Source organism: Ochotona curzoniae, unplaced genomic scaffold, assembly GCF_017591425.1.
Source record: "Ochotona curzoniae isolate NIBS_2020 unplaced genomic scaffold, NIBS_Ocur_1.0 contig_883, whole genome shotgun sequence".
Taxonomy (NCBI): domain Eukaryota; kingdom Metazoa; phylum Chordata; class Mammalia; order Lagomorpha; family Ochotonidae; genus Ochotona; species Ochotona curzoniae.
This window is the reverse complement of record NW_024466599.1, coordinates 49,866,452-49,892,034: the sequence shown is the minus strand read 5'-3', so window position 1 is coordinate 49,892,034 and position 25,583 is coordinate 49,866,452. Positions and strand designations below refer to the sequence as shown.

The window sequence follows — 25,583 nt, the reverse complement described above, 5'->3', positions numbered from 1 at the left end:
AGAGAAACTGGGATTAAAGGTGTATTTAATGAAATAATAAGGCAAAATTTCCCCAATCTGGAGAAAGAATTGGGAAACAACGTGCAGGAAGGGCACAGAACTCCCAACAGGATCGACCAATAGCGATCTTCACCACAACACATGATAATCAAACTCTCTTCAATCGAACATAAGGAAAAGATCCTGAAATGTGCATGTTAAAAAAATCAACTGTAGGGCCCGGCGCGGTGGCGCAAGTGGTTAAGTCCTCGCCTTGCACGCCCGGGATCCCATATGGGCGCCGGTTCTAATCCTGGCAGCCCCACTTCCCTTCCAGCTCCCTGCCTGTGGCCTGGGAAGGCAGTTGAGGACGGCCCAAAGCTTTGGGACCCTGCACCCGTGTGGGAGACCCGGAAGAGGCTCCTGGCTTCGGATCGGCATAGTATCGACCCGTTGCGGCTCACTTGGGGAGTGAATCATCGGATGGAAGATCTTCCTCTCTGTATCTCCTCTCTGTATATCCGCCTTTCCATTAAAAAATAATAAAAAATAAATCTTTAAAAAAAAAAAAAATCAACTGTCATATAAAGAAATGCCAATTAAACTCACAGGAGACCTTTCACAGGAAGACCTACAGGCAAGAAGAGAATGGAGCAACATATTCCAGATTCTAAAAGCAAAAAATTGTCGGCCCAGGATAACATACCCAGCAAAACTTTCCTTTGTCTTTGAAAATGAAATAAAATTCTTCCACATCAAAGAAAATTTCAGCCTGGCGCAGTGGCCTAGCAGCTAAAGTCCTAGCCTTGAACATGCCAGGATCCCATATGGGTGCCGGTTCTAATCCCAGCAGCTCCACTTCCCATCCAGCTCCCTGCTTGTGGCCTGGGAAAGCAGTTGAGGATGACCCAAAGCTTTGGGAACCTGCACCCATGTGGAAGACCTGGAAGAAGTTCCTGACTCCTGTCTCCGAATTGGCACAGCACCGGCCATTGTGGTCACTTGGGGAGTGAATCATCGGACGAAAGATCTTCCTCTCTGTCTCTCCTCCTCTCTGTATATCTAACGTTGTAATCAAAAATAAATAAATCTTTTAAAAAAAAAAACGGGGCCCGGCGCGGTGGCGCAAGTGGTTAAAGGTCCTCACCTTGCGCGCCCAGGATCCCATATGGGCGCCGGTTCTAATCCCGGTGGCCCCGCTTCCCTTCCAGCTCCCTGCCTGTGGCCTGGGAAAGCAGTCAAGGACGGCCCAAAGCTTTGGGACCCTGCACCCGCGTGGGAGACCCGGAAGAGGCTCCTGGCTTCGGATCGGCATAGTATCGGCCCGTTGCGCTCACTTGGGGAGTGAATCATCGGATGTAAGATCTTCCTCTCTGTCTCTCCTCTCTGTATATCCGCCTTTCCAATAAAAAATAATAAAAATAAATCTTTAAAAAAAATTAATAAAAAAAAAAACGAAAGAAAATTTAAAAGAATATGCCTCGAGCTCAGCATGGTGGCCTAGCAGTTAAAGTCCTCACCTTGAACACTCCGGGATCCCATATGGGCACCGGTTCTAATCCCGGCAGCCCCATTTCCCATCCAGCTCCTTGCTTGTTACCTAGGAAAGCAGTCAAGGATGGCCCAAAGCCTTGGGACCCTGCACCCGTGTGGGATACCCAGAAGAGGATCTGGGTTCCTGGCTTTGGATCAGCTCAGCACAGGCCATTGTGGCCACTTGGGGAGTGAATCATCGGACGTAAGATCTTCCTCTCTGTCTCTCTTCCTCTCTGTATACCTGACTTTGCAATAAAAATAAAATAAATCTTAAAAAAAAAAAAAAAGAATATGCCTTTTCCAAACCTGCCCTACAAATGGTATGTAAAGATGCTCTCTTCACTTGATCATAGCCAAAAGGCCGAGTAGTGATAAAGAGGCTCTCTTGACAGAGAAAAGGAATAGTGCTCACCAAAACCAAAGGCAAATGCGAAGAACATCCCATTAAAATAACAACAGAAGATTAAAGCAATGAACATCTATTGCTGAAATGACAGGACCAAATTACCACCTATGTGTATTAACCCTGAATGTAAATGGCTTAAACTCATCAATCAAACGTCATAGATTAGTAGACTGGATTAAAAAACAAAACCCATCTATTTGTTGCCTACAGGAGACACATTTCATCAACAAAGATCAGTGGAAACTGTATCTCACGGATTTTCTTTTTTTTTTTTTGTTAGTTTCATGTCTTCAAAACACTTTCTTCTGATCAAATTCTTCAGTGACTCATAGATCATACAGTAGTATCATTTTTTTCAAGAAGGTTCTTTTTCATTTCTTCAGCATCACATTAGTCTTTCAGTAGCATGTTATTTAACTTCATGGTGTTGTTATTTTTTTTTTCCTGTTGATTTTGTTTTGTAGCTTTTCATTTAAGGGGATGTATAGTAACTGTGTAATAGAGACCATCATATCCAGATGTGAAGATACAATGCAGTATGCATCTCTACTTCCAGACCAAAGATGGAATCCCAATGAAACTGTTAACTATATCTTGACAATAGGATGCTGGACTCTCTGCCATTGCCCATGCCTGCCATGATGGACATATGACTGTGTAAGAAGAACTATACTATAGTAATGAAATAGGGGAACTCAGTGAGGGGGGGAAGGAATTGGGGAGGGGATAAGGAAAATTCCAGGGCCTATGGAACTGTATCATAAAATGATAATAATAAATAGAAGTAAAAAAAAAAAAACTGGACATGATATAAGATGTACTGGGCCTAATGCAAATAACAGGTGCAAATTATTTGCTCCATGTCTATATGCACGTGCCGTGGCTACCAAAACAATAAAGACAGCCTCAGCAAAACTAGATTGGCTTTGAGATGTTTTCTTTATGTTAAACTCAGTATAAGAGTCCTACTTCCATTTCTTTCTTTTTTCTTTTTTTCTTCCTTCCTTCCTTCCTTTTTTTTTTTTCTGAGACAGAGTGAACTTCCACATGCTAATTCACTTCCCAATGCCTGAATGGATAGGGTTGGACCTGTTAAGAACCAATAACTCAATCTAGGTCTTCCCATGTGGGTGGCAGGTACCCACCTACTTGATCTATTACTTGCTTTGCCCAGGATGCACATTGGCAGGAAGCTGGAATCAAGAGTGGAACCAGGACTCAAACCCAGGCACTGTCATATGGGATGTCAGTATCCTGACCCATCGCTTAACTACTAAGCCAAATGTCCTCCCCAAGTGCTCATTCACTTAAAAGCTGATTTCTCATTATTAAAGAGTGTGTCAGACCTAAACTTAGGTTTCCTTTAGAAAGATGGACTCAATGTTTTATTTCCTCCTTTAGAAGGACTTCCCCAAAATGTTATTCAAATATTCCTGATTTCCTTGTACTTTTTCTTAAATGGCCTCATGCCTCTTGTTTTTCCATCTCAGTGTGTGACTTTGGCAATGATTGACTCCAGACAACTTGCTTCTGTTAAGAGAAAACATTACCATTATGCCCGATCTTGAACCCAAAAGATCAGCGAAAATAACAGAAAAAAGAGGAAATACCATAGCAGCCAAATTGCTTGGTTTGTCCACACCCAGTGACCTCAAGTCACTCACTTCATAAGTACTGCATATTTCTTCCTCCTTTCAGTCCCACTGATTCCTCTTTAGAACCAAGAACCATCCCTGTTTGTGACATCCCCCCGTTGCTAAGTTCCACTCACTCCCTGAGTCCTGAGAAGCCTTGGACCAAGAAGCCTCAAGAAGGAAGCTGTAGCACTGCAGAGGAAAGGAGAAGAGGAAGCGTCTTAGAGATGCTGCGGCTTATTGTGGAGTCAGCCAAAATTGAGCCTCCCTTAACCCCTCCACCCAGACCCTGCATGACGATAGCCTTCCGAGGTGAGATCCAGGATGCTAGATGGGAAGCAGGTACTCTAAGAGGCAGCTTGTAATCAGTGAATAGACTGATGGGCATCCTGCTGTGTAAAAGACATTCTGTGTGCCACAGTGATGAAGTAGGCACAGTCCAGTTCTTCCAAAGCTTAGTTGGTTTTTTGCAGCTATGTTAGTGCTGTGCAGGCAGCTGTCCTGTGTGGCTCTCTGTAGCTGCTTGTCCCTTGTGAATGTGAAGTCACCCTGACACCCCTCTGCAGAACATGAGGGTGGCTATGGGGAGAGGAGAGAAGGGAAATAAAGACTTTTATAGGGATTTTAGTAGTATTTGCCTGGCAAGGGCTCCCACATTCTCTCTGCTAAAGTGCCTCACATGGCTCCATGTGGCTGCAAGTTTCTGAGAATTACATAAACAGGAAGAAAATGAAGTGAACACATCACATTCTGTGTCACCCAGGTGATGAGAAGTGAAAGTTTTGAAACCCCCAGTAAAAGAAACATCAATGCCTATACCTGAAGCTTTGTAGGTTATGGCTTGCCTCTCTATCCCATTCAAACCCACACGTTGAAATGTTTCCTCCTGCCACTGCCAGCTCCTCTGTGTTTTTGCAGATACCAAGAAGAAAACTCGTGTGGTGGAAGGTAACGAGCCCATATGGAATGAGGTAAACTTCAGGGAGAAACAGTTACTTTAGTAGCAAATGGACAAGAGTGGAGTCCAGGCAGGGATTTTGTGGTCTGGGGAGCCCCAAACTTTCCTCAAGATTGAGGTATCTTGGCCCAGAAGGAGCAGTTTCTGGTCTGACGAGGCTGTCAATGCCATGGACCTGCCCACAGTTGTCCTTGGCTCTTCTCTTCCACTTTGGGGATGAACCAAGGCATGACTCATCAGCTAGTCCTGACTGGATCATCCCAGTATTCCTAGAAGCCCAAAACAGAGGCAAGGGGATCCCCTTGCAGGTGTCTCTCTTATATTCCTTCTGTTCATGCGCCACCCTACCCTTGCCTGCTGCATCATCCTTAGCACACTTAGATATTGCAGTAGAAGCCTTGGAAACACAGGCAAAGAACTCCATGCCATCTCTTTAGGAAATTAAATACAAGGAAGAGTCTTCAATTGTAGAGAAATATAATGCCTCTGCCTTTTTATCACTCTCTAGGAAACACAGGGAGGGCAGAGGAAGCATATTAACCATTTTGTGTCTCCCATAGACCCTCATTTGGCACCTCCGGAACCGGCCCTTGGAAAATGACTCCTTCTTGCAAATTATCCTTCTGGACATGGGCTCAAAGAAGAAAGAAAGGTGAGTCAACCAGACAGGAGGATGCTAACTCTCTGACCAAGGCAGTGAGGGTGGATGTGTCTCTTGATTCTAATCTATAACTCATTCAGATACATTGACCAGGACCTACTCCAGCTAGCTTAAAAAAAAAAAAAAGACTGTAAATTAGGGTAGGAGTATGAAATCAGCCAGGTCTAAGAAATGGAAAACTCAAGAGTTCTCTGCTCCCTCTGCTCAGCTATTGTCTTCCCATTGTGGCCCCATCCTAGCCCCTGACTGAGACTAACATGTCACTGGGTCTGAAGCTGAGGCATTCTAGATCAAAATTCCCAGAACAGAGAATCAGATAGGCCAATATCCATCAGGTGTCCCTCCCTTGATCCAGTGAGTTGGTATCTACCCTCCTGCAAGCCTCAAACCAATTCCCACAGAGTTGAGAGCCCCGTAACTTTGATGGATGCTTACTACTTCGCTGTGTTCTTCTTTAGTTTCTGTTTGATGACACAGACTCTCTAGCTAAAGCTATTCCCAAGACAGGGAGGACACCCTTTTCTGCTTGGCTCAAGATCTCATACCTGCTTCTTGTCTCCCCAGGTTCATTGGCCTGGCCACAGTCATACTGGATCCTCTGGTGAAACAGCGAACAGAGGTCCTTTACGTGAAGGACCTGACCCTGCTCAACCATTCCATGAAGCCCACAAATGTGAGTCAGGCCCACACAGGGCAGCTGAAAGAACAAGCTGAGTCTCTCACTCCAGGGGGGCAGGCCCAGTACTCCATTCCACAAGAGCACTTTCTACACTGGTCCTGGGAGATTCCCATCACATAGCAATTGTCTCCCGACTCCCCCATTCATTGGCCCACCCTCCTAGTTAGTTGGACTAATTAACATGCCACTGAGAGTCAGTAATTTTTCTTAGCATTGGGATACAGAAAGCAATGGAGCCCACAGAGTGTTTCAGAGGGCCCTACTCCTGGGGACACATGCCCCCAACATTCTGTGTAATTCACAGTAGGATTAATCCTCTGAGGTCTGGAGGCAATAGCTAGTTCCACGTGGGAGGTAATGAAAGTTTTTGGTCTGGGGAAGCAAAAGTAGATTAACTAGAAGCCCACCATCCCATGTGATTAATAAGGGGAAGACATTTGGCTTTTACCGGTTGGTTCTATGTTAGAAGTTAGGATAAAAATGAGAACAGCTGTGTGTTATTAATCAAATCCTGACCATTTGGGACTGATCATTATTTTTGGCTTCCTGATGGTTGCTAGAGACAGCAGTTGGCTTTCTTAGAGTCTGACAGGGAGCAGACTTGTTTCCTGGGATGGACACTGTGGATAATGCACTGGAATCCTGGCCTATTTGCTATAGCTTGTGGGACCATGTTCTTTATATTTCCCTATATGATCTGCTCATTGTCCATTCATATATCCCATACTTGGATGAATCTTCAGGAAGTACATGGGAAAGGAAGACAAACCCAGATAAGAACATAAAAGGCGTAGAGAACATGGCCAATTTCAAGAAGGGTGGGTGCTTGCACTGCTGGCACATGGATAAAGAGTTGATGCTGGGTGGGCTGCCTGGGGCTTGTGGTCTGTGCTCATGAGTTATGACTTTGGATGGTTTCAGGCACTTAGGGAATATCTGAGGACAATCCTGAGAATGGTTTGAAGACAGGAAGAGGGACAGAATTGCTTGGATGCAGGTGGTCCGTTAACAGGAGTTTGCTGGAGGTCTCACATGAAGTTAGGAGATGCTGGGCCAGGGAAAGAGCTGTTAGCTCCTGTGGTTCTGGACTAGACCCAAGTCATTCCTTTTCTTTCCTCATTGAATCCCTCTTCTGCCTTTACCTCTGCAGTGTGGCTTCTTTATTTTACAAAAACCTTTTCAATGCACCCATGGCACTCTGCTCACCACTTTATAACTTTCCTCTCAGACTTTACATTCACTCATGGTATGTCTGGCCCCTATACCATGGCCAGTATCACCTATCCAGGAGCACCCACACAATCTGGGCACCACTTGGGCGCTGTGACTTGGTCCGTTCATAGCATCTGGTTTACTGTTTCCTTACCTTTGTCTTGCAGTGTACTGTCACCCTACAGGTGGCCCAGATGACCAGCCAGTATATTGAGAAGACATGTATGTCATTTCTGGGGTTTACTCCTGCCTTTTCCCAGGCATAGCTGAATGGGTTCTTTGGGCCCTGCAAGACTCCACCCTTGGGTTTAAGCAGGTCAGAGTACCTGGAAGCTACAGGGATCTAGAAATCAGATCTCGAGATGTCTATCTAAAGCCATCTGTCACCCCAGCACTTGTTCTCTCTAGACATAAGGCCCAGCCTCCAATGGTCTACAGCAGAGATAGGGATGGCTGTTTTCAAGAGCCTCTATGGGTCTAGCGATTGAGTTAATGAGCATGGGAGGGACTGATGGCAGTGTTCTGGGAAGGGCACCCTTATTGGAGCTTCTTGGTCACAGTTTTTGGTTAGGAGCTGCTCACTGGGAACAGAATACCTCAAAGCTTCCTGAGCCCTAGCTTCTGGGCCCACTCTAGATTGTGTTTCTTTAGGGGATGAGGACCTCCTGGGCATAACTGCAAGAGAAGTGGCCAGACAGAAGCTGATGGCTCCCAGTCCTATCACGCACAGAGTTCAGTGCTCAAAGCCTCAGCACTTTCAGGTGAGGACTCTCTAGCGTGAAAGTCTAGCAACCTGCCTGACAGCTCCATGTATTCCCAGAACATCCCCTGCACTCCATACAATCATGGTAAACCAGAGCTTTAGATTCCAGATCCCCACTACACAACTTCTATGTGAATTCAGACAGCCCCATCTTACACCTTACCAGCTTCCCTCTGATCTTCAGGCCTGGCATTTCTACCATGTTTTTAATGCTCCCTAGCTTGTTATACACCCAGGAGGGTACGAATTGTCCCTGAATGTCCCTCTTCTTCTATTCAGTACATGGCAAGTCCCAGCTTTTTGTGTCATCCAATTGCTCCCAGTTTTCCATTGTCACTTCCATTCCCTGGCCTGAGCCACCACTTTTGCTTCCCAGGATCACCTCTCCTGAACTCCATGCCAGTAGCCCTCTCCTGCCAATTCTTTAATCAAGGTGGTCTTTCAGAGATGTTGCTCTCATGGAGACCTGTAACTGCTTATAAATCCCCAGCATCCTCAGCACAAAATCCAGCTCCTTATATTTTTTTCTAAAATTTATTTTATTTGAAAGGCAGAACGAGACAGGCAGGCAGACAGAAATTTTACATCTGCTAACTGATTTCCTCAGAGGTAGGGTTAGGCTGAAGTCAAGAGTGTAGAAATCTATCCAGGTCTCCCACATGGGTGGCAAGAACTCAAATGTTTGAGCCTTCACTTGATATCTCCCAGTTTGGGTATTATCAAGAGGCTAGAACACAAAGCAGAGCTAGAACTCAAGCTCAGAGACTCAGATATGGGATGTAGGTGTCCCAAATGGGCATCCTTAACTATTGTACCAAACACTGTCTCACTCCCGAACCCAGATCCTTACAATGATGAATCAAGCTTCCCTCTCTGAACCCAGCTCCTCCCATCCTTGTTCCTGGGAATTCTCTCTTTACGATAACTACAATGGTTCTTAGCCAAACTTTTTTTTTTTTTTTCATGAGAGGAGAATTCCAATTGGAGAAAGAGAGCCCAAGGTCAGTCCTCTACTGTGATCTTCCTGTAGGTTCGAGTGAAGGTGTATGAAGCCCGACAGCTCATGGGCAACAACATCAATCCTGTGGTGAAAGTGATCATTGGAAGTCAGCAGCACAACACACGGATCAAGATGGGAAACAACCCTTTCTTCAATGAGGTGGGCTGAACAGGGCACATTGGACAAATGCACTTGCCAGAAGTTGAGTATCCCTGTAGACAGGCAGGAATATGTCTTGACTGGAGTCCATGGGTTGGGCGGTAGGAAAAGCGTCTTCCAACCTTCCCCCAATTCTCTCTTCCTCAGATCTTCTTCCAGAATTTCTATGAGGTTCCTTCAAAGTTCTTTGATGAGATGATCTCAATCCAGGTGAGGGACCCTGCACGATAGATCCATTTTCTTGTCTCACCTCAATACTGGGAAGCATTTCAGCCCTCAGCTTACTTCCTTAGAGCCAGGGTCCCTTTATATTGTCTTTCTGATCCCAAGGCAGCATCACCACCATTTCTTCTCCCCACTATCAGGCCAGATTCCTCTTTCATTCATTCAACAAAGATCTTTCTGCAAACTCCCTTACAGGTGTTGAACTCTTCAGTGATAAGATACAATGCAGAGATTGGGAGGTTCCAGGTAAGCACTGTATCAGGTGGCTTGATGGAATAGCTCCATGCCTGAGTCTAGGGAAAAGTTTCAGATTTTCATGTGGAAACATCCAGATTTAGATCCACCTACCAACTGGGTGACTTAGGCAAATTCTTCATTTGTAAAATGGGTATCTCTCCACCTGGCAGAGTCATTGTAAATATGTAACATTTAAGAAGGTGTTAGATGCTGTGTTGAATTCTCCACACTCATGATCTGGTGGACAGGGTTTAGATCTCCATCTTCAGGATGAGAACTGAAGATTCAAAAGGCCAACTTAAATGTCTAAGAAAGCCAGAGAAAAGTGGGTGCCTCTGATGACCAAGTGAAAAGCCACAGGCTAACAGACAGGTAGAGTTTACACAGTCATGACAGTCATTAATATTTTCCAAGTCCAGGAAAATCAGGAAAGGTAGCTTGTTAGATTAAACACAGGATGCCTGGTTATATCTGAATCTTAGATAATACTTTTTAGATCTATAAAAGGGAAAAAAATCAACAATATAAAGATCTGGTTTTGGGCTTTATTTTGTAATTCTAGAATCAGGTAACACTTCTTTCCATAAAACAGAACAAACAGAATAAGTGTGATGATAGGATAAACATCATTTGATTTTGTAATTGAAGCAAGACTGAGAAAGTAGATTGGTCATTTCTAAATTACTTGTACAGCAGAGACAGGGAGGCAGATCACAGAAAGGGACCTGGTTGATTAACATCAGATCACTCTAGCTTACTTTTGTAATGACCAAAGGATGAGGATCAAAGTAAAGGATCTTCATTGTCACACACCAATATGTTTGGGAAACTGGGTTCTCCTCTTCCTGGTTTCTTGAAATATCACATTACTATTTCATTTCAGTTTTGTGATGTGAAACCTTAGCACTGGAACTCCACTTCGATTTTCAGTCTGATATGCTGGGGTCTCGGGCAGGGACTCAGTCCAAGATGATGGCCTCCGATAATGCTAATAATAATTGTAAATATGTTGCAAGAATTGCATGGCTGCTCACCATTGTAGGGTACATGTGTATACTAAAAAAAATTGTCATTGTTTATCTGAAATTCGAACTACAGTGGGCATTCTGCATTTTTATTGGCTAAATCTGCAAGCAGTGAAAAAGGGCACTCTAAGGAAAGGCAAATTTAAGATAAACGGAAGTAAATTTCTCTCCCACTGCTTAGAATAATCACATGGAAAGTTGACCTGTCTTTCCCCCAGTACTTCAGGCTTAAGACATTGAGATTCTAGATAATTTTGATATCAGTAGGTTAAAAAAACCAAACAGGTAACTCATTGAAGAGACAGAGAGATAAATAGACAGTCTCACAGTGAGCTCCTCTTTACTGCTTCACTTCTCAGATACCCGAAAGAGCTAGTGATAGAGCCAGGTGCCAGGAACTCAGTCCAGGTCGTCCATGTAGGTGACAGAGACCCACCCGCTTCTGTCATCACCCGGGGTCTGCACTGCTAGCAGTGAGCCAGAGCTGTATATCCTGGCACTTCACCATACAATATGTATGCCTTTTTTATTTTTAAGATTTATTTATTTTTATTGGGAAGTCAAATATATAGAGAGGAGGAGAGACAGAGAGGAAGATCTTCCATCCAGTGACTCACTTTCCAAGTGGCCACAACAGCCAGAGCTGAGCCGATCTGAAGCCAGGAACCAGGAGCTCTTCTTGGCCTTCCACATGGTGCGGGGTCCCAAGGCCTTGGGTCATCCTTGACTGCTTTCCCAGGCCACAAGCAGGGAGCTAGCTGGCTGGGAAGTGGGGCTGCTGGGATTAGAACCAGCGCCCATATTGGATCCTGGCATGTGCAAGGCGAGGACTTTAGCCACCGAGCTACTGCGCTGGATCCAGGGTATGGATATTTTAACCTGCATCTTGCATAATCAACCAATTTCCATGGTATGCATTTTTTAAATATAGAAGACTTTACAAATTTGCATACATCTTTGCAAAGGGGCATGCAAACCTTTGTATTATTCCAGTCTTAGCACACTGCTGCCAAAGTGAGCACCATCACATCCTTTTAAAATCATTTCAGCATGTATCTCTAGAAAGAAAATTTTATTAGGCATGTGGTTCTAAACCACAACACAGTGATCACATCTGAAAACATTTATAATTTATACATAGCATTACATATTTAGTCTCACATGCCTCCAACCATGCTACAAATCTCTTTTACATGTTTTCCAAATCAGGAAACAAATTAGGACCATTCATTACTGTTGGTTAAATATGCATTTTAGGTCTTTCTGATAAAATTAGTCCTCTCTGTTTTGTTTATTATTTTTAATTTTTTTAAGATTCATTTTTATTGGAAAGGCAGATATATGGCGAGGAGAGGAAGCAGAGAGGAAGATCTTCCATCCGATGGTTCACTCCCCAAGTGGCTGCAATGGCCAGAGCTGAGCCAATCTGAAGCCAGGAACCAGGAGCTTCTTCCAGGTCTCCCACATGAGTGCAGGGTTCCAAAGCTTTGGACCATCCTCAATTGCTTTCCCAGGCCACAGGCAGGGAGCTGAATGGCAATCAGGGCCACCAGGATTAGAACCGGAGCCCATATGGGATTTCAACACATTCAAGGCGAGGACTTTAACCACTATACTATCACGCCAAGCCCTATTTTTAAATTATTTTAAAAACTTATTTGAAAAACAGATAGAAACTCTTTCATCTGCTAGCTCACTCCCCAAATGGCTAGTATAGGTCTGGGTCAAGCTAAAGCCAGGAGCCAGGGGCTCCATCCTGGTTCCCCACAGGAGCAGCAGGGTCCCAAATACTTGTGCCAGCTTCTGCTGCCTTCCCAGGCACAGAAATGGGAAGCTGGATTGGATGTGGAACAGCCAGGACTGGAATGGGTGCTCAGTCTGGGAAGCTGGCATCACAATTGGTGGTTAAAATTACTGTGCTATAATCCTGACTTCAGTAGCATATTTAAAAGAGCAGAAATTTTGAATTTGACCAAGTCCAGTTTATCAGTTTTTTTCTCTTAAAAACTGTTGTTCTAAGAAGGCTTCTATAACTCAAGGGGCCACTGTGTTTCATAGCAGGCCCACATGCAGGATATGGGGTCAATCTATGGAAATTTCAGACGTGCCTTACATGGGAGTCCAGACTGCTTTGTGGCCCTGGGTCTGCACATAGTATCTTTTTTTTAAGATTTATTTTTATTGGAAAGTCAGATATATAGAGAGGGAGAGAGAGAGAGACAGAGAGGAAGATCTTCCATTTACTCTCCAAGTGGCGCACATCTGGAGCTGCGCCAATCCAAAACCAGGAGCCTGGAACGTCTTTCAGGTCTCCTACAGGGGTTCAGGGTCCCAAGGCTTTGGGCCATCCTCGACTGCTTTCCCAGGTCATAAGCAGGGAGCTGGATAGGAAATGGAGCTGCTGGGATTAGAACCGGCAACCATATGGGATTCCAGCATGTGCAAGGTGAGGACTTTAGCTGTGAGGCTACTGTGCCAGGCCTTCAGATAGTGTCTTGACTCCTGTATCACATTCCCTAGGTTTCTGTCAGAAATCATATTCCAGGGGAAAAGGGAAATTTCTCTTTGCCAACTCCACCTTGTCTACCCTCTTCCACAAGCATGAAGGACACCCTTACCCACCCAGAAGTAGGGAAGGGTCAAGGCTGGGTAGCACTGCATAACATGAAGAATCTTTTCACTCAGCAATTATAAAACACAGCACACTTCTCCAAACTCAGTGTCTTCTATAGAGTGATGGTGTTTGTGGATATACATTCTAGCTTGTAAAAACCAAAGGGGTTAGGTCATAGAACAAATTCAAGCACCAATAGCCATTATTGCCAATGGGTAAACTGGTCTTACAATGTCAACTGGCAATCCTAGCTAATCCTCATCCCATTCTTGTATTTTCAGACAGATATTGGGTTTATTTACCATTGTCCAGGTAAGTAACAGTTGCTGTGAATATGAGGGACTTCTGAAAATAGCCTAGTCAGGGACTATCATAGCTCAAAATTCTCAACATATGGGCTTGGAAGTATCAGGTGTGAATTATTTTCTGTACAAGATAACTAATTTACTGTACTTAATGGTATCATATTCTAATAACTGCATCTTTCTCTGAAGGATGCTAACTTTTTATTGAAGCCTTGGTTTATATTTCTTTATCCTTTCCTCCTTACATCCTCCCCTTTTTAAAAAAAAAAATGTATTGATTTATTTGAAAGGCAAAGTACAGAGAGAGAGGGAGAGGCAGAGAGAGATCTTCCATCCACTGGTTCATTCCCCAAATGGTTGCAATGTTTGGGACTGCCCTATCTAAAGTCAAGGGCCTGAAGCCCCATCCAGGTCTTCCATATGGGTACAGGAGCCTGAGCCTAGGGACCATCTTCTGCTGCTTTCCCATGCAGACTAGCAGGGAGCTGAATCAGAAGTGGAGTAGCTGGGATTCAAACCAGTGCTCAAGAGAGATATTTTTCACTGGCTCATTCTCCAAAATCCTACAACAGTCAGGACTGAGCCAAGCTGAAGCCCAGAGCTAGGAACACCATCCAGGTTTCCCACATAGCTGTATGGAAGCTGAAGTCCTCCTTGGGCCATCATCCACTGCTTCCCATGTAACAAGCTGGATAAGAAAGGTGGAGTAGTTGGGACTTGAACCAGATATTCCAATATGAGATGCTGGAGTTTTGAGTCACAGCTTAAACTCGCTGTACCACAACACTCTCTCCTGGTTTTCTCTCTTTTGAGATTGCTATGGGGAGGCAGACGTTTGTGTAGAAGTTTCTACTATGGCAGTAACATACCTAACTGGTTGAGATCTGGATTTCAGATTGGGAAAAATCTTGGTTCCAGATAGGAATAAGAGTAGGCATCCAGTTTGAAAACTGGGATCCCTCTTTTTTAGAGGTTGTAGTTGGCAGACTTGTGAGCACACTGTCACTGCTTAATGGTAGCAGAGACTCCTATTTCCCCTGTCACCAGGGAGGATGAAGGTGAGAACAAGATATGCTAGATATGCTTCCTCTCCCTTCTCCCCAAGAAACAAAGCCTGGTTCCAGGGAAGAGGGAGAGGGAGACTGGGGTTGGGACTTCCACTGTCCCTCTACTTGTCCAGGTCACACACTCCTAAGGAAATGGCTAGGCCTGTGCCTGCCGAATAAACCCATCAGTGGCGTGAGAGGCTACCTGAAAGTCACCATCTGCGTGCTGGGTGTGGGAGACCAGGCTCTGGTGAGGCTACCCCCACACCCCACTATGTCCTACTGTGGCTGCTTCTTTGGGACACCTCTGGAGTCCCACAGTAGACTTTTCTCTACTTCTACTTTTCCCCTCCCCCTGTACCACATGGGAGTTGGGGAAGCAAAGACTAAGGGCCTTGATTGTAACTTCCCCATGACCCTGACCCTGTCCAACTCTGGTCTCCCCAGGTAGATCAAAAGCTGACGTATGGGACTGAAAAGGATATTCAAATCATCAAGTCAACAGGAGTCCCCATCTACGCAGCCTACTTACAGTTCTTTATCTACTGCGCGGAGGACCTGCAACTCAGTTACAGTCAGGGTGGCAAGGGAGGGAGTAGCCCCTTGGTTCCCCTGATCCTCAGGGAACTTCCTCAGTATGTTGAACACTAAAGACTTGGGGAGGGTGGACAGGATGAGACTGAACTCCACCAAGAATTGTTTCTCAAAGGTTCAATGGACAACTTGACCCCCGGGTGCCAATGTCGCTGACCTGCCTTGGATGCCAATTCTAGATTCAAGCTTCCCTATGTGGCCCCCAATCTCCTACTCATTATGTGAATGAAAATGCAGAAGCGTCAGGGTGTACCCAAAAACACATCTGCCCAGAGGGTACCAAACTAAATGATCAGGGAGGTTTTTAAGTCACTCTGTCACTTCTCCCTTTCCTTCTAAAAAAAAAAAAATACTGAAGTCTTATAACTTCTGTTCATAGAGAAACACCATTTAATGAGTCCTGTGTTGGAAGTGGAAATAATTGGGGAGAAGGTAAGTACAGCTAGGGTCTGAGATCTAGAGAAATTAGCACCCAGTAAAAGACATGTGGAGGTGGAGAGTGGGCTGGTGGGCAGGACCCCCAGAATCGTACCTCAGCCTGCTCTGAAAGGCAGTGTGGCACCACTGCCCTGGAACTCTGTGGACAAGGCTATATCTTAGTTAAACTTTGCATGCCAAAGGTGTCGAGAGCCTTGCATGGAGGAGATGCCCATTAAGAACCAAAGATGAGACTGCATGGAGGTGGAATGAATGAGTGAATGAGGCAGAACGATAATGAATGAATAGCACTGACAGGGTCACCATGTCCCCTGGGCCTCAGTTTCTTCACCTGTCAAGTGACAGTCCCAGGCAAGAGAGTCGCTGACATTCCATGAACCTTTGGGGAAATGGAGTAGCATTTCCCTAAGGGGGGCTTATGGGTGTCTTGTGCAGGCCAGGGCATGGTGTTAAAATTGGGGTAGAAATGGGTATCTAGTTAAAGCTAAACAGATTTTTCTCAGTTCACAAGCCATCATTTCTGTCACATTCTGTCAGAAGCAGGTCATTAAATCCAGCCCAAACATAAGGGAAAGAGAATTAACACCTTTTGAATGAAAAAGAACTCATATACATATTTAAGATCACCACCACACTGAGTATTTATTTCCCAGTGCAAGGTGGAGGCACTCTGGGGGCTGGGTGAGAAATTCTTAGCTAGTAAATGAAATCCATTTTTCCCCCAGAAGTGCTGATAGTTGTGTGTTTACCTTAAAAAGGAACACTTGATTTCTCAGATATCATTGCTAAGAATAAGGCAGGCAAGATTTAAACATTAAGTCAACTGATGATTTGCAAAGAGGTGTGGTGCTGCCATCAGCTGTGGTCCAGCCCATTTTTCTGTTGGAATCTTAAAACTGATCTAGCAGAATCCATGTGTATGTACTCAAACAATAAATTTTAAGTAAAGAAAGGACTACAGGTGTAGATGGTAATTTAAGTGTCTTTAGACCAAGATAGGGCCCTGTCTGTGCTGTAGGCAGTATTCATCTGTGGGCCAGACAGGAAGGGATGGGTGAGGAGAGACCACTGGTGGGAGGGAGGGACAGGCTGGCACTGATACTGGCACGGATACTGACTTGGGATGTTTCCAGCTCCGGACACAAGTACAGAACCACACTGATAACCCAATATGGAACCAGATTCTGACCTTTCAGATTCAGGTATGGCTACTTATCACATCTGCCTTATCCCCAAATGGAGAGAGAGAGAGAGAGAGAGAGAGAGAGAGAGAGAGAGAGAGAGTATGTGTGTGTGTGTATGACTTTATTTGTCCAGTGTTCAGAAGTGAGTGGGTTATACAACTGATCTTTCCAGAGAATTTTAATGTAAGCTTTCATCCAGATTAAATAATAAGAAGGGCAGATATTTGGCACAGCTGTTGAGCTGCCAGTTGGGACTCCCACATGCTAAATCAGCATACCTGGGTGGAGTGTTGGTGTACTCCTGATTTTAACCTCTTACTAATGCACATTTTGAGAGGTAGCAAGTGATGGCCCAAGTACTTGGGACCATGATACCTGCATGGGATACCCAGCTTGAGTTCTGGCTGGGCTCCTGGCATCAGCTTGACCTAGAACTGGCTATTGCAAGCATCTGAGTAGTGAGCCAGCAGATGAAAGACTTTCTCTCTCTCTCTCTCTCTCTCTCTCTCTCCCTTGCTCCCTCCCTCCCCCCTCCCCACTCTCAATCTCTCTCTGCCTTTCAAAAACAATGAAAATGTAATAATTTTTTTATACATGATCTTGGCTAAAGGCCAAAAAGTGATGTAATAATTTTTAAAAACCTTTTAAATGAAACAACAAAAACCATTTCAAAAATTCATTCTAAAATTATTATACATTTTCTTACCTTCCAGGCAAAATGCCCAAATATAATTATAGCTCTTTGCTGATGTCTTAAAGCTCTGATGGGAACATAGTTATATGGAGCCATAGGTGGTTCAGGGCTTGCTCTTCCTACACTAAATGACTCCAAGATGCTCTTTATGGGGTTCTATAGTTGGACTGTTTGTAGCCTTTCAGTCCTCCTCATGCATCCATCAGCTGCCATTGCATGATGGTTTTCTTGAAGCCTTAATGGCCTTTTGACTCCATGCCAGACTTCTGAGAGCTGCAAGCAAAATAAGAGTAAACACCTCTGTGAGAGAATTTGAACTCTGAGTGCATAGAACTTTGTGTAATATTGATTTGGCTACCCAAAGTATTGGACTTTCTTATGCATTGTTTTTTAAACCTTCCTCTTTCAAACTCCTTTCCTTGCTTCTTTCCCCAGCATGCCCCCTGGAGAGTCATCATTTTCAGTCATTCCTCACAATGCCCACCTCCTTGAATGATTTTACAAACTCTTAAAGTAGAAGCAGATTTCAGAAAGGAGGTCTAATCCATTCCTCACCTTTGTCAATCCCATTTTCCCTGGCTAGAGAACATTGGGAAGTCCTCCTGTTTATCATCTCAAGCTCAGCACCAATGGCATACATAGGTCAGACCTTCCCTCATCCTTGGGCAAGACTTCCAGCACCTTTCAGCGCCCCTGAACCCTCAGCTGTGTCCTCATAACACAGTCTCCAGGGCAGAGGCTGTCTGGATGCAAGCCCTGTGGGTACCAACCCCTTGAAAACATAGCAAAGATGGGAGACTCTTTCTGGAGAGGCAAAGTGACCACACAAATGGTAGCGATCAGCTGTAGGGGCAGCAAAGTCTGGGGCGTTGTGTTGCCACAAATGATCCCGTGTCAATGGCTAATCCAATGGCCTTGGGCAAGAGAGATGGCACACAAAAGTCAAGATGGACAACTGGAAGAAGGAAAGAGAACTTTTAAAAAAGTTTTATGAGTGTATCTTCATTTTATTTGAAAAGCAGAGAAAAAGGTATGGGGCACAGAGGTGTGGGGAGAGAGAGGAAAAGTATGTTTCCTTTCACTGGTTCACTCCCCAAATGGCAACAACAACCAGGGCTGGACTAGGCTGAAGTCAGGAGCCAGGAGCCAGGGGCTAGGGACTCCACGTGGGTATCCAACATGGGTGGCAGAAACCTAAGCACCTGACCCACCAACTGCTGCCTCACAAGCAGATTAGCTGGAAGCTGGATTAGAAGCAGAGACAGGACTGAACTGCAAGCACTCTGCTATGGGACCAGCTTAATCCACCATGCCACAGTGCAACCTCCACCCCGGCATCTGTATAAAGGCACAATGGCTGCCCTTCCTCTGAAGCCTCAGCTCCTGCATGAGGACCTCAGGAATTCGGCCTCCCTGGCCCTTAGTTTTTTCATCAGAATAACTACAGTACCTCACTGGTGTGTTGGGAGGTTTCATCTGCTGGTGTGGGAAGATTGCACACCTCGCATGGATGGACAGCAGATACTGACCTTGAGTGGCAGCTAGAAATATTGTTCTTCACCCCTCAAGGAGACCAGTGTCCTTCTGCCTAAAGAGTTGACCACCAGGTAAGATGTAGGCAATCTAGGCTCATGACCTTACCATGAGATGGTTTGCGAAGGACTGTGCCAGAGTGTTAATCATGGTTAAATCCACAGTTACTGTGCACTCAGACCTCCCAGGTACTGAAGTTTAGGCAACTAGGCGACCATTTTAAGAAACAAGAATACAGGGTTAAGCCACCACTTGGGACATCCACATCCCCTCTCAGCCTGCCACATGGAATCTCAGCTACTGTGCTAATGCTGACCCAACTTCTTGCTAATGCACATCCTGGGAAGGTAGGGGATGATGGTCCAAGGTTTTGAGTTCCCGCCACCTACTTGATGGCAGCCTGACCCAGACCTGGCCATTGCAGGTATTTGAAGAGTGAACCATTGGATGGAGGAGCTCTCTGTTCTCTCTCTCTCTCTCTCTCTCTCTCTCTCTCTCTCTCTTTTTAATTTTTATTACAAAGTCAGATATACAGAAAGGAGGAGGAGAGACAGAGAGGCATATATTCCGTCTGATGATTCACTCCCCAAGTAAGTACAATAGCCGGTTCTGTGCCAATCCGAAGCCAGGAACCAGGAACTTCCTCCAGGTGTCCCACACGGGTGCAGGATCCCAAAGCACTGGGCCGTTCTCAACTGCTTTCCCAGGACACAAGCAGGGAGCTGGATGGGAAGTGGAGCTGCCAGGATTAGAACTGGCACCCATATGGGATACCAGTGCGTGTTCAAGGCGAGGACTTTTAGACACTAGGCCATGCCGCTGGGCCCTCTCTCTCTTTCTCTCTCTGTCATAAATAAACTGATAAATAATCATTTTGAACAAAGAAAAGAACAAGAATACAAAAGAATCATATGACAAGTCCCAGACCCTTCCCAAGACCTTTCAAGGAACCCAAGTACATAGGGAGTTAGGGGGAAGCACAGGAGTGAGCTGGGTGGTAAATCCAGTTTGTCTGTGAGTAAATGACTCTTCGGTATCTGAGTCCAGACCTCAAGTCCAGACTCAAGACTTCCTTCCCATCCACTCAGAATCTCCATGGAGGTCAGACATCCCAGTATGCTCTCACTGTTCCTCTCACATTCCCCGTTGCAGCTGCCCTGTCTCTCCAGCTACATCAAGTTCAGAGTCTTGGATTGGTGAGCCCCTGGGCACAGACGGAAGTGATGGGAGGGGAAGTGACAATGAGGGCCTCAGCCTCAGAGTGCTTCTCTCCAGCTCCAGATATGATTGCCATGATGAGATTGGGACTGCGAGCTTGCCCCTCAATCAGATCTCCTCCACAGGGGAAGAGATAGAAGGCAAGCAAAGCCCTGCCCCTACCCACCCCAAATACACACTTCTTCCCACCTCTGCTCCACCCCTCTTACTCCTTTCCTTCTAGGAATGTATTCTGGCTTCCTACCCTGCTTTGGCCCCAGCTTCCTGATTCTTCATGGGGGGAAAAAGGCTGCCTTCAGGAACCAGGAAGAAGGGGTAAGCTTCTCATGTCAGCTCTAGGTGATGGTATGATGGTGGAGGTAAAACCCACTCTGTGTTAAGCACAGGCTCTGGCTGTCTCCCGGAAGGGATGAGGGGAGCCGCCAGGGCTCTGCCCACTGCACCCCAGTAGAGGATGGGAATTCTGTGCATAAGCAGCCACGTATATACACAGTACAGGAATAGGTGGTGTGCTTTACGTGGTTGCTTAGGGAGGGACATTGAAATGAGACTCCAGGTAAGACCTGCAACAGATGAAAAGGACATGCAAAGCACAGGAAAATGTAGAATAGGCCAGGATATTTAAGACCAGTTATAAACGCCAGAGATTTAATTGGGTTAAACGAAAGCTTACAGAGGCAAGGAAAGATTCTGAGTGAGGATGAGTCTCATTCCGCTTCTTACCTGGTTTTTTCTCCCGTCATTGTGTCCTCCTGCTCTCACACATGCTGTGGGTCTCTGGGCTGAGTACCTGAGCCCCTCAAAGCCCGGGAAGCGTTTTAATTGGCTCCTTCAGGTTATGTTTGCTCCTCTTGGCCAATCACTTTTGCCTAGGAGGCGGGGCATGCTCTGATTCGCCAGTTTGGGAGCCCAAATTTTGTGGTTGTCACAGATCCCATGACAACTTGAAACAGATCCTGCAAGTTGGCTTAAGGTAGAATGCCTCAAGGAGAGCAGTGGGTGCGGAAGAAGCAGAAGACAGGATTAGAGCTCAGAGGTTTCCTGACACTCAGGTATCTGGAATTCTCCGGAAAGAGATCTTTGGCAAGCAGTTTTAGGGCACAACCTCGTCGTGGCTGCAGGACTTGGGAGTGGGGTGGCAGAATTGGGAGGGGTTGGGGTAGCTTGCTTTTTTTTACCCTCAGCTGGTTCTCTCTATTGTCCTTTCTGTTGGCACTAGTGTGTACCCGACTCTGTTAAGGATGGCTTAGATTATAGAGGACGAATCTTCCTGGAGTTAATAACGAAAATCAAGTCCCAGCAAGAGTTTTGGATAAAGGATATCTCCCGGGAAGTTGCCAAAATAGAGGTAACCATGGGAAAGGGAGTGCCCAGGAAAAACAAAGACCTTTACCTGCTTGTGGCCCCAGTTTCTGATGGCATCAGGTGTTCTGTTTTTTAATGGTGGCATTTGCTTGTGACCTAGTAGCTTGGGGCTTTGGGCTCTGTAAAATAATCTAAGGATTGTGGAGTTCTTTCTGAAGTGATTGGAAGAGCTTTGAGGCAGGCAGCGGCAAGAGGAGCAGTCCTAACAGTGTAATGGCAGAAAGTAAATCATGGTCCCCCACTCAAGAGTCTCCATGGAAGAGAACTGTAGGGGCAGGCTCCTGAGTCCCCTGAGGGAACAGAGGGTCACAGCTGGTCCCCTGTAGGACATGGAAAGGGAGGCTGCCTCCCCAAAGCAGAGGTCCACTTTCTGTGTTTGGTATCGTCGTAGTCAGTGATAGCATGTGCCATGATGGGCTGGCTCCCTGATAGAGGAGCAGGTGTGTGTATGCCGGGTGCTAAATCCTATCTCCAACCCACACTCATGAGACTTCCACATAGACCAGCCCTCAGGCTATTAGATTTTTTTTTTTATTGATTACATTGCTTTATGTGACACAGTTTTATAGGCACTGGGATTTCTCCCTCCCCTCCCCATAACCCGCCCCCACCCATGGTGGATTCTTGTTGCATTACCACAGGTCAAATTCAGTTGAGATTCTTTCCTTGCAAGCATCTACAAAGCATAGAGTCCAGCATCTTATTGTCCAGATAAGTTCAACAGTTTCTTGGGGAGACCATCTCTGGTCTGAAGGTAGAGCCAACAGAGTATCATCCCAATCAATTAAAAGCCCCGACATTACATCAGTAACAATTTATAATGTAATGGAATTAGTTGACATGGTATTGTGTAACCAGCATGTTCAAAGAGAAAGAGAGAGAGAAAAAAAAAGAGTGCAAGTTCTGAACCACATCCTATGACTTCTACATTGACATTACAAGTATTAGTTTATATACAACTGGGTTCTATACACCTTAAAATGGCTATAGATTATTGTTCATCTGTCTCATGTTTATTTTAATTTTAATATTTAGCAGTTTATAGCGTTGAAGCATGATTTTGCAGAACCTGGCTGTTTTTCGGGTAGTCTAACTCTATCTCTAACAAGACATATGTCAACAGTTTAGGTGAACAGTTTTAGGAGGGGTGTGCAGAGAAATCTTCAATGCCCTAGTGAGGAGTAACTAATCTTTGTGTCCCACCCAGTGAGTTATAAGTGCATCCTCACTGCCCGTTTCTTGTTTCTAAGCTTTCCTTGCTGTTCTCTATCTATTCTAGGGTGTTTTTTGTTTGTTTGTTTGTTTGTTAGTTTGTTTTGGGGGGTTTCTGGAGCGATCCTGCTGGTCATTACGAGAGAGGGTGGGGACCCAAAGTTGGCACCGGGCAAGGACCAGAGAAAGCTCCTCTCCCTAGTCCCGAAGGAAGTTTACTGTTTTGTTTCTGCAGACCGCTCAGTGCTCCTGGTTGTCGTTCTTGATGACCTTGGATCCTGCAAGGCAGGGTATGGGCCTCTTTCATCCCATGTGGGAGATCCAAAAGGCCATTAGATTTGAACCTGTGACCCATGGTAGAAAGTTCTCAGGGAATCAGTGGAGTGCGAGGAGAAGGGAGCTAAGGAGAGAGCCCATGAGGACAGTGTGGCCTAAGAGGCAGGCTGAGGAGGAGAGAGTTGCATTAAGGGCTAATCAGTGATTATGAAGGGGACAGAGAGAAAGGCTAAGACATTGAAGGAGGCAATCTTTAAAGACCTTGTCTGAAAACATGGAAGGGGAGACAACAGGTGGCAGCTAAAGGGGACTTCAAGTGGGAGAAGGGGGTGGGTTCTTAAGATGGGGGCGGCCTAAGCTAAATGAACAGAAGGGTAAACTGAGGAACAGGGCGGAGGATGGCAAAAGAAACAGAGAGACTGATATAATAGGTTGAGGCTCAGGGCAGATGGAAGGCAAGGTGGGAACAGACGTGTGAGCGGGATAGTTGGCAGCTGGGGTGGGAAGTAAAAAGATTCAACTATTGAGGGGGGATGTGGGGAACTTGCAGAGATGAGCCAGTAGGAACAGGTGTGTGTGTGTGCCGGTGGGGGGGGGGGTCTGTGTCCTTAGCTAGACACACCCCTGCCCAACTATCTTCTCTGAGAAGGAAGTTGAGAAAAATAAGGCACAATACCTGAAATCAGGATGGGGATGCAGTAGTCCAAGTCAGAGCCCAGCTGGCCAGGGACATGACTCCATTACCTGATTTTTTTTTTTTTTTAATGTTATCTAAAAGGTGGAGAACTCAAAGACACAAGTGCTCCATGTTGAGGGATAGAGTGGGCTGGGAGGGGAAGGTGGGAGAATGGGAGATGTTTCCATCCTGTGTCCACAGGTAGAATGAGTACCCCTCCCTGGTGCCAGACTTTTCCTGGGCCTGGAAAGGGGCGTGGTTGCATGATACTACCCAGAGGTCCCAGGTGAGGGGAACTACACCCTGGGGGAGGAGCCATTTAATTGACAGTTCATCTGCTACCTAAGTTTAAAAAGAAGTGGGCTGGCTGAGTGGAGTGGACCAGGTGATGGAGATGCTGGGAGGAGATGCTGTGGCCAGCCATGTGGATTTTCAGAAGGCATTGAGGTCTAGTTTGCCCTGGAGACAAGCACTATAGTTTTGGGAAATAACTGCGCTTTTCCTCCTTGCTCTATACCATGAACAATATTACCACCCACACCCCCAGCACCCCTGTCTGAATCTGTTCATCCCTTGGCTTATGTCCTGAGGGTGTTGGGGGTTTATCATTGTAGAGGCACCAGAACCGCCTAAGATATGGGCTGTGCGTCATCTTCCTGTCCTGTACCATGATGCCCAACTTTAAGGACCTGGTCCAGTTCGAAGTCAGCATCGGCCACTACGGGAGCAAGACGGACATGAATTACAAGCCTCTGGTTTCAACCACACAGTACAGCCCTGTGATATATGATGGTAATTGTCAAAGCCCAATCATAGAGTACTGCCATTGCATGCTGTGTGCTGGGCTCCTTCAAGGGCGTGCGTAGGGAACATTTGTGGGAATCATGTACCCACTTTTCACACGGGAAGGCAAGTCAGTTCATGAAAGTGGCATCACAGCCACTACCCAGCCAGGAGCTGGAACCAGGTCTTGACTTCAAGGCTTTCGGTAATAAATCTTTTCACACTGCCATTTCCCAACCCCATCTTCTCACCCACTACTCTGACCCTCCTCCCAGCTATACGCAACACCCACCAATAGATTTATCCCTCCAATTACTGTCCACTGCCTTTCCATCCACCCTTTTATCTACTAATCCACTCATCCATCCATCCAACCATTTAATTAGGCTGGCTAAGTGGAGTGGGCCAGGTGATTCAGGTACATGCTGAAATTCAAGAGCTGCTGTTACCAAGTAACACCATCTCCCTGCTAACTCTGCCAGTCTCACTATTGAAAGCCTTTCTAGGTATTCCACTTTTCCACTTTTGTTTTAAATAAAGTCTTTGTTGAGATACAATTAGCATATCATATAATTGTGCTATCTGAAGTGTCCAACTACAGTTCTTAGCATTGAATTATACAACCACCACAGTCCCAATCCTAGAATAAATTCCTCATCCCCTGGAAAAATCCTGTACCCTTTGGTAATTGCTCCCCAATTCTCTCCCAGCTTCCTTGTCCCAGAGAACCATACTTTGTCATTTTTCATCAGCTTTCTGTCTCTATGAATTTTCCCTTTTCTGGGTATTTTGTATACATCATACAGTTTTTCTGACTAGCTAATTTTATTTAGCATAATGTTCTGCTTGTTTTTTTATTTTAAGAAGTCTGTATATGAAATGTATCTAAGGAGCAAGTGTTTAGCCTGGTGGTTAATGCCCCTATGTCCCATAGCAGAGTACCTGGATTTGAGTCCCAGCTGGATGCTGACTCCTGCTTCCTGTCCATGCAAACCCCAGGATGCAGCAGTCATGACTCAAGTCACCGGATGCCTGTTATCTGTATATGAGACCTGGGTTTAGTGTCCAGCTCCAGGCTTTGGACTCCCGCCCCACCCCCCAACACTGTTGTGGGCATCTGAGGAGTACACCACATGGAAGTGTTCTCAGTCTGTGTGTCTGTTTCTTTCTC

General features: G+C 45.5%; 1 protein-coding gene across 1 annotated transcript in view; it reads left to right on the top strand.

Annotated features, from left to right (window-relative positions):
- The first annotated feature begins 3,709 nt into the window (after window positions 1-3,709).
- The window catches only part of FER1L5 (fer-1 like family member 5), a 44,378-nt gene continuing 22,504 nt past the window's right edge, over window positions 3,710-25,583 (top strand). Inside the window, exons 1-19 of the mRNA XM_040993349.1 lie at window positions 3,710-3,867; window positions 4,474-4,526; window positions 5,074-5,165; window positions 5,739-5,847; window positions 7,233-7,287; window positions 7,717-7,826; window positions 8,859-8,987; window positions 9,135-9,197; window positions 9,408-9,458; window positions 13,370-13,400; window positions 14,574-14,689; window positions 14,887-15,007; window positions 15,413-15,465; window positions 16,605-16,673; window positions 20,035-20,078; window positions 20,158-20,240; window positions 20,324-20,415; window positions 21,320-21,448; window positions 24,244-24,421. Coding sequence (XP_040849283.1) covers window positions 3,783-3,867; window positions 4,474-4,526; window positions 5,074-5,165; window positions 5,739-5,847; window positions 7,233-7,287; window positions 7,717-7,826; window positions 8,859-8,987; window positions 9,135-9,197; window positions 9,408-9,458; window positions 13,370-13,400; window positions 14,574-14,689; window positions 14,887-15,007; window positions 15,413-15,465; window positions 16,605-16,673; window positions 20,035-20,078; window positions 20,158-20,240; window positions 20,324-20,415; window positions 21,320-21,448; window positions 24,244-24,421 — 1,663 coding nt within the window. The 5' untranslated portion in view covers window positions 3,710-3,782. The remainder of the gene's footprint in view (window positions 3,868-4,473; window positions 4,527-5,073; window positions 5,166-5,738; window positions 5,848-7,232; window positions 7,288-7,716; window positions 7,827-8,858; window positions 8,988-9,134; window positions 9,198-9,407; window positions 9,459-13,369; window positions 13,401-14,573; window positions 14,690-14,886; window positions 15,008-15,412; window positions 15,466-16,604; window positions 16,674-20,034; window positions 20,079-20,157; window positions 20,241-20,323; window positions 20,416-21,319; window positions 21,449-24,243; window positions 24,422-25,583) is intronic.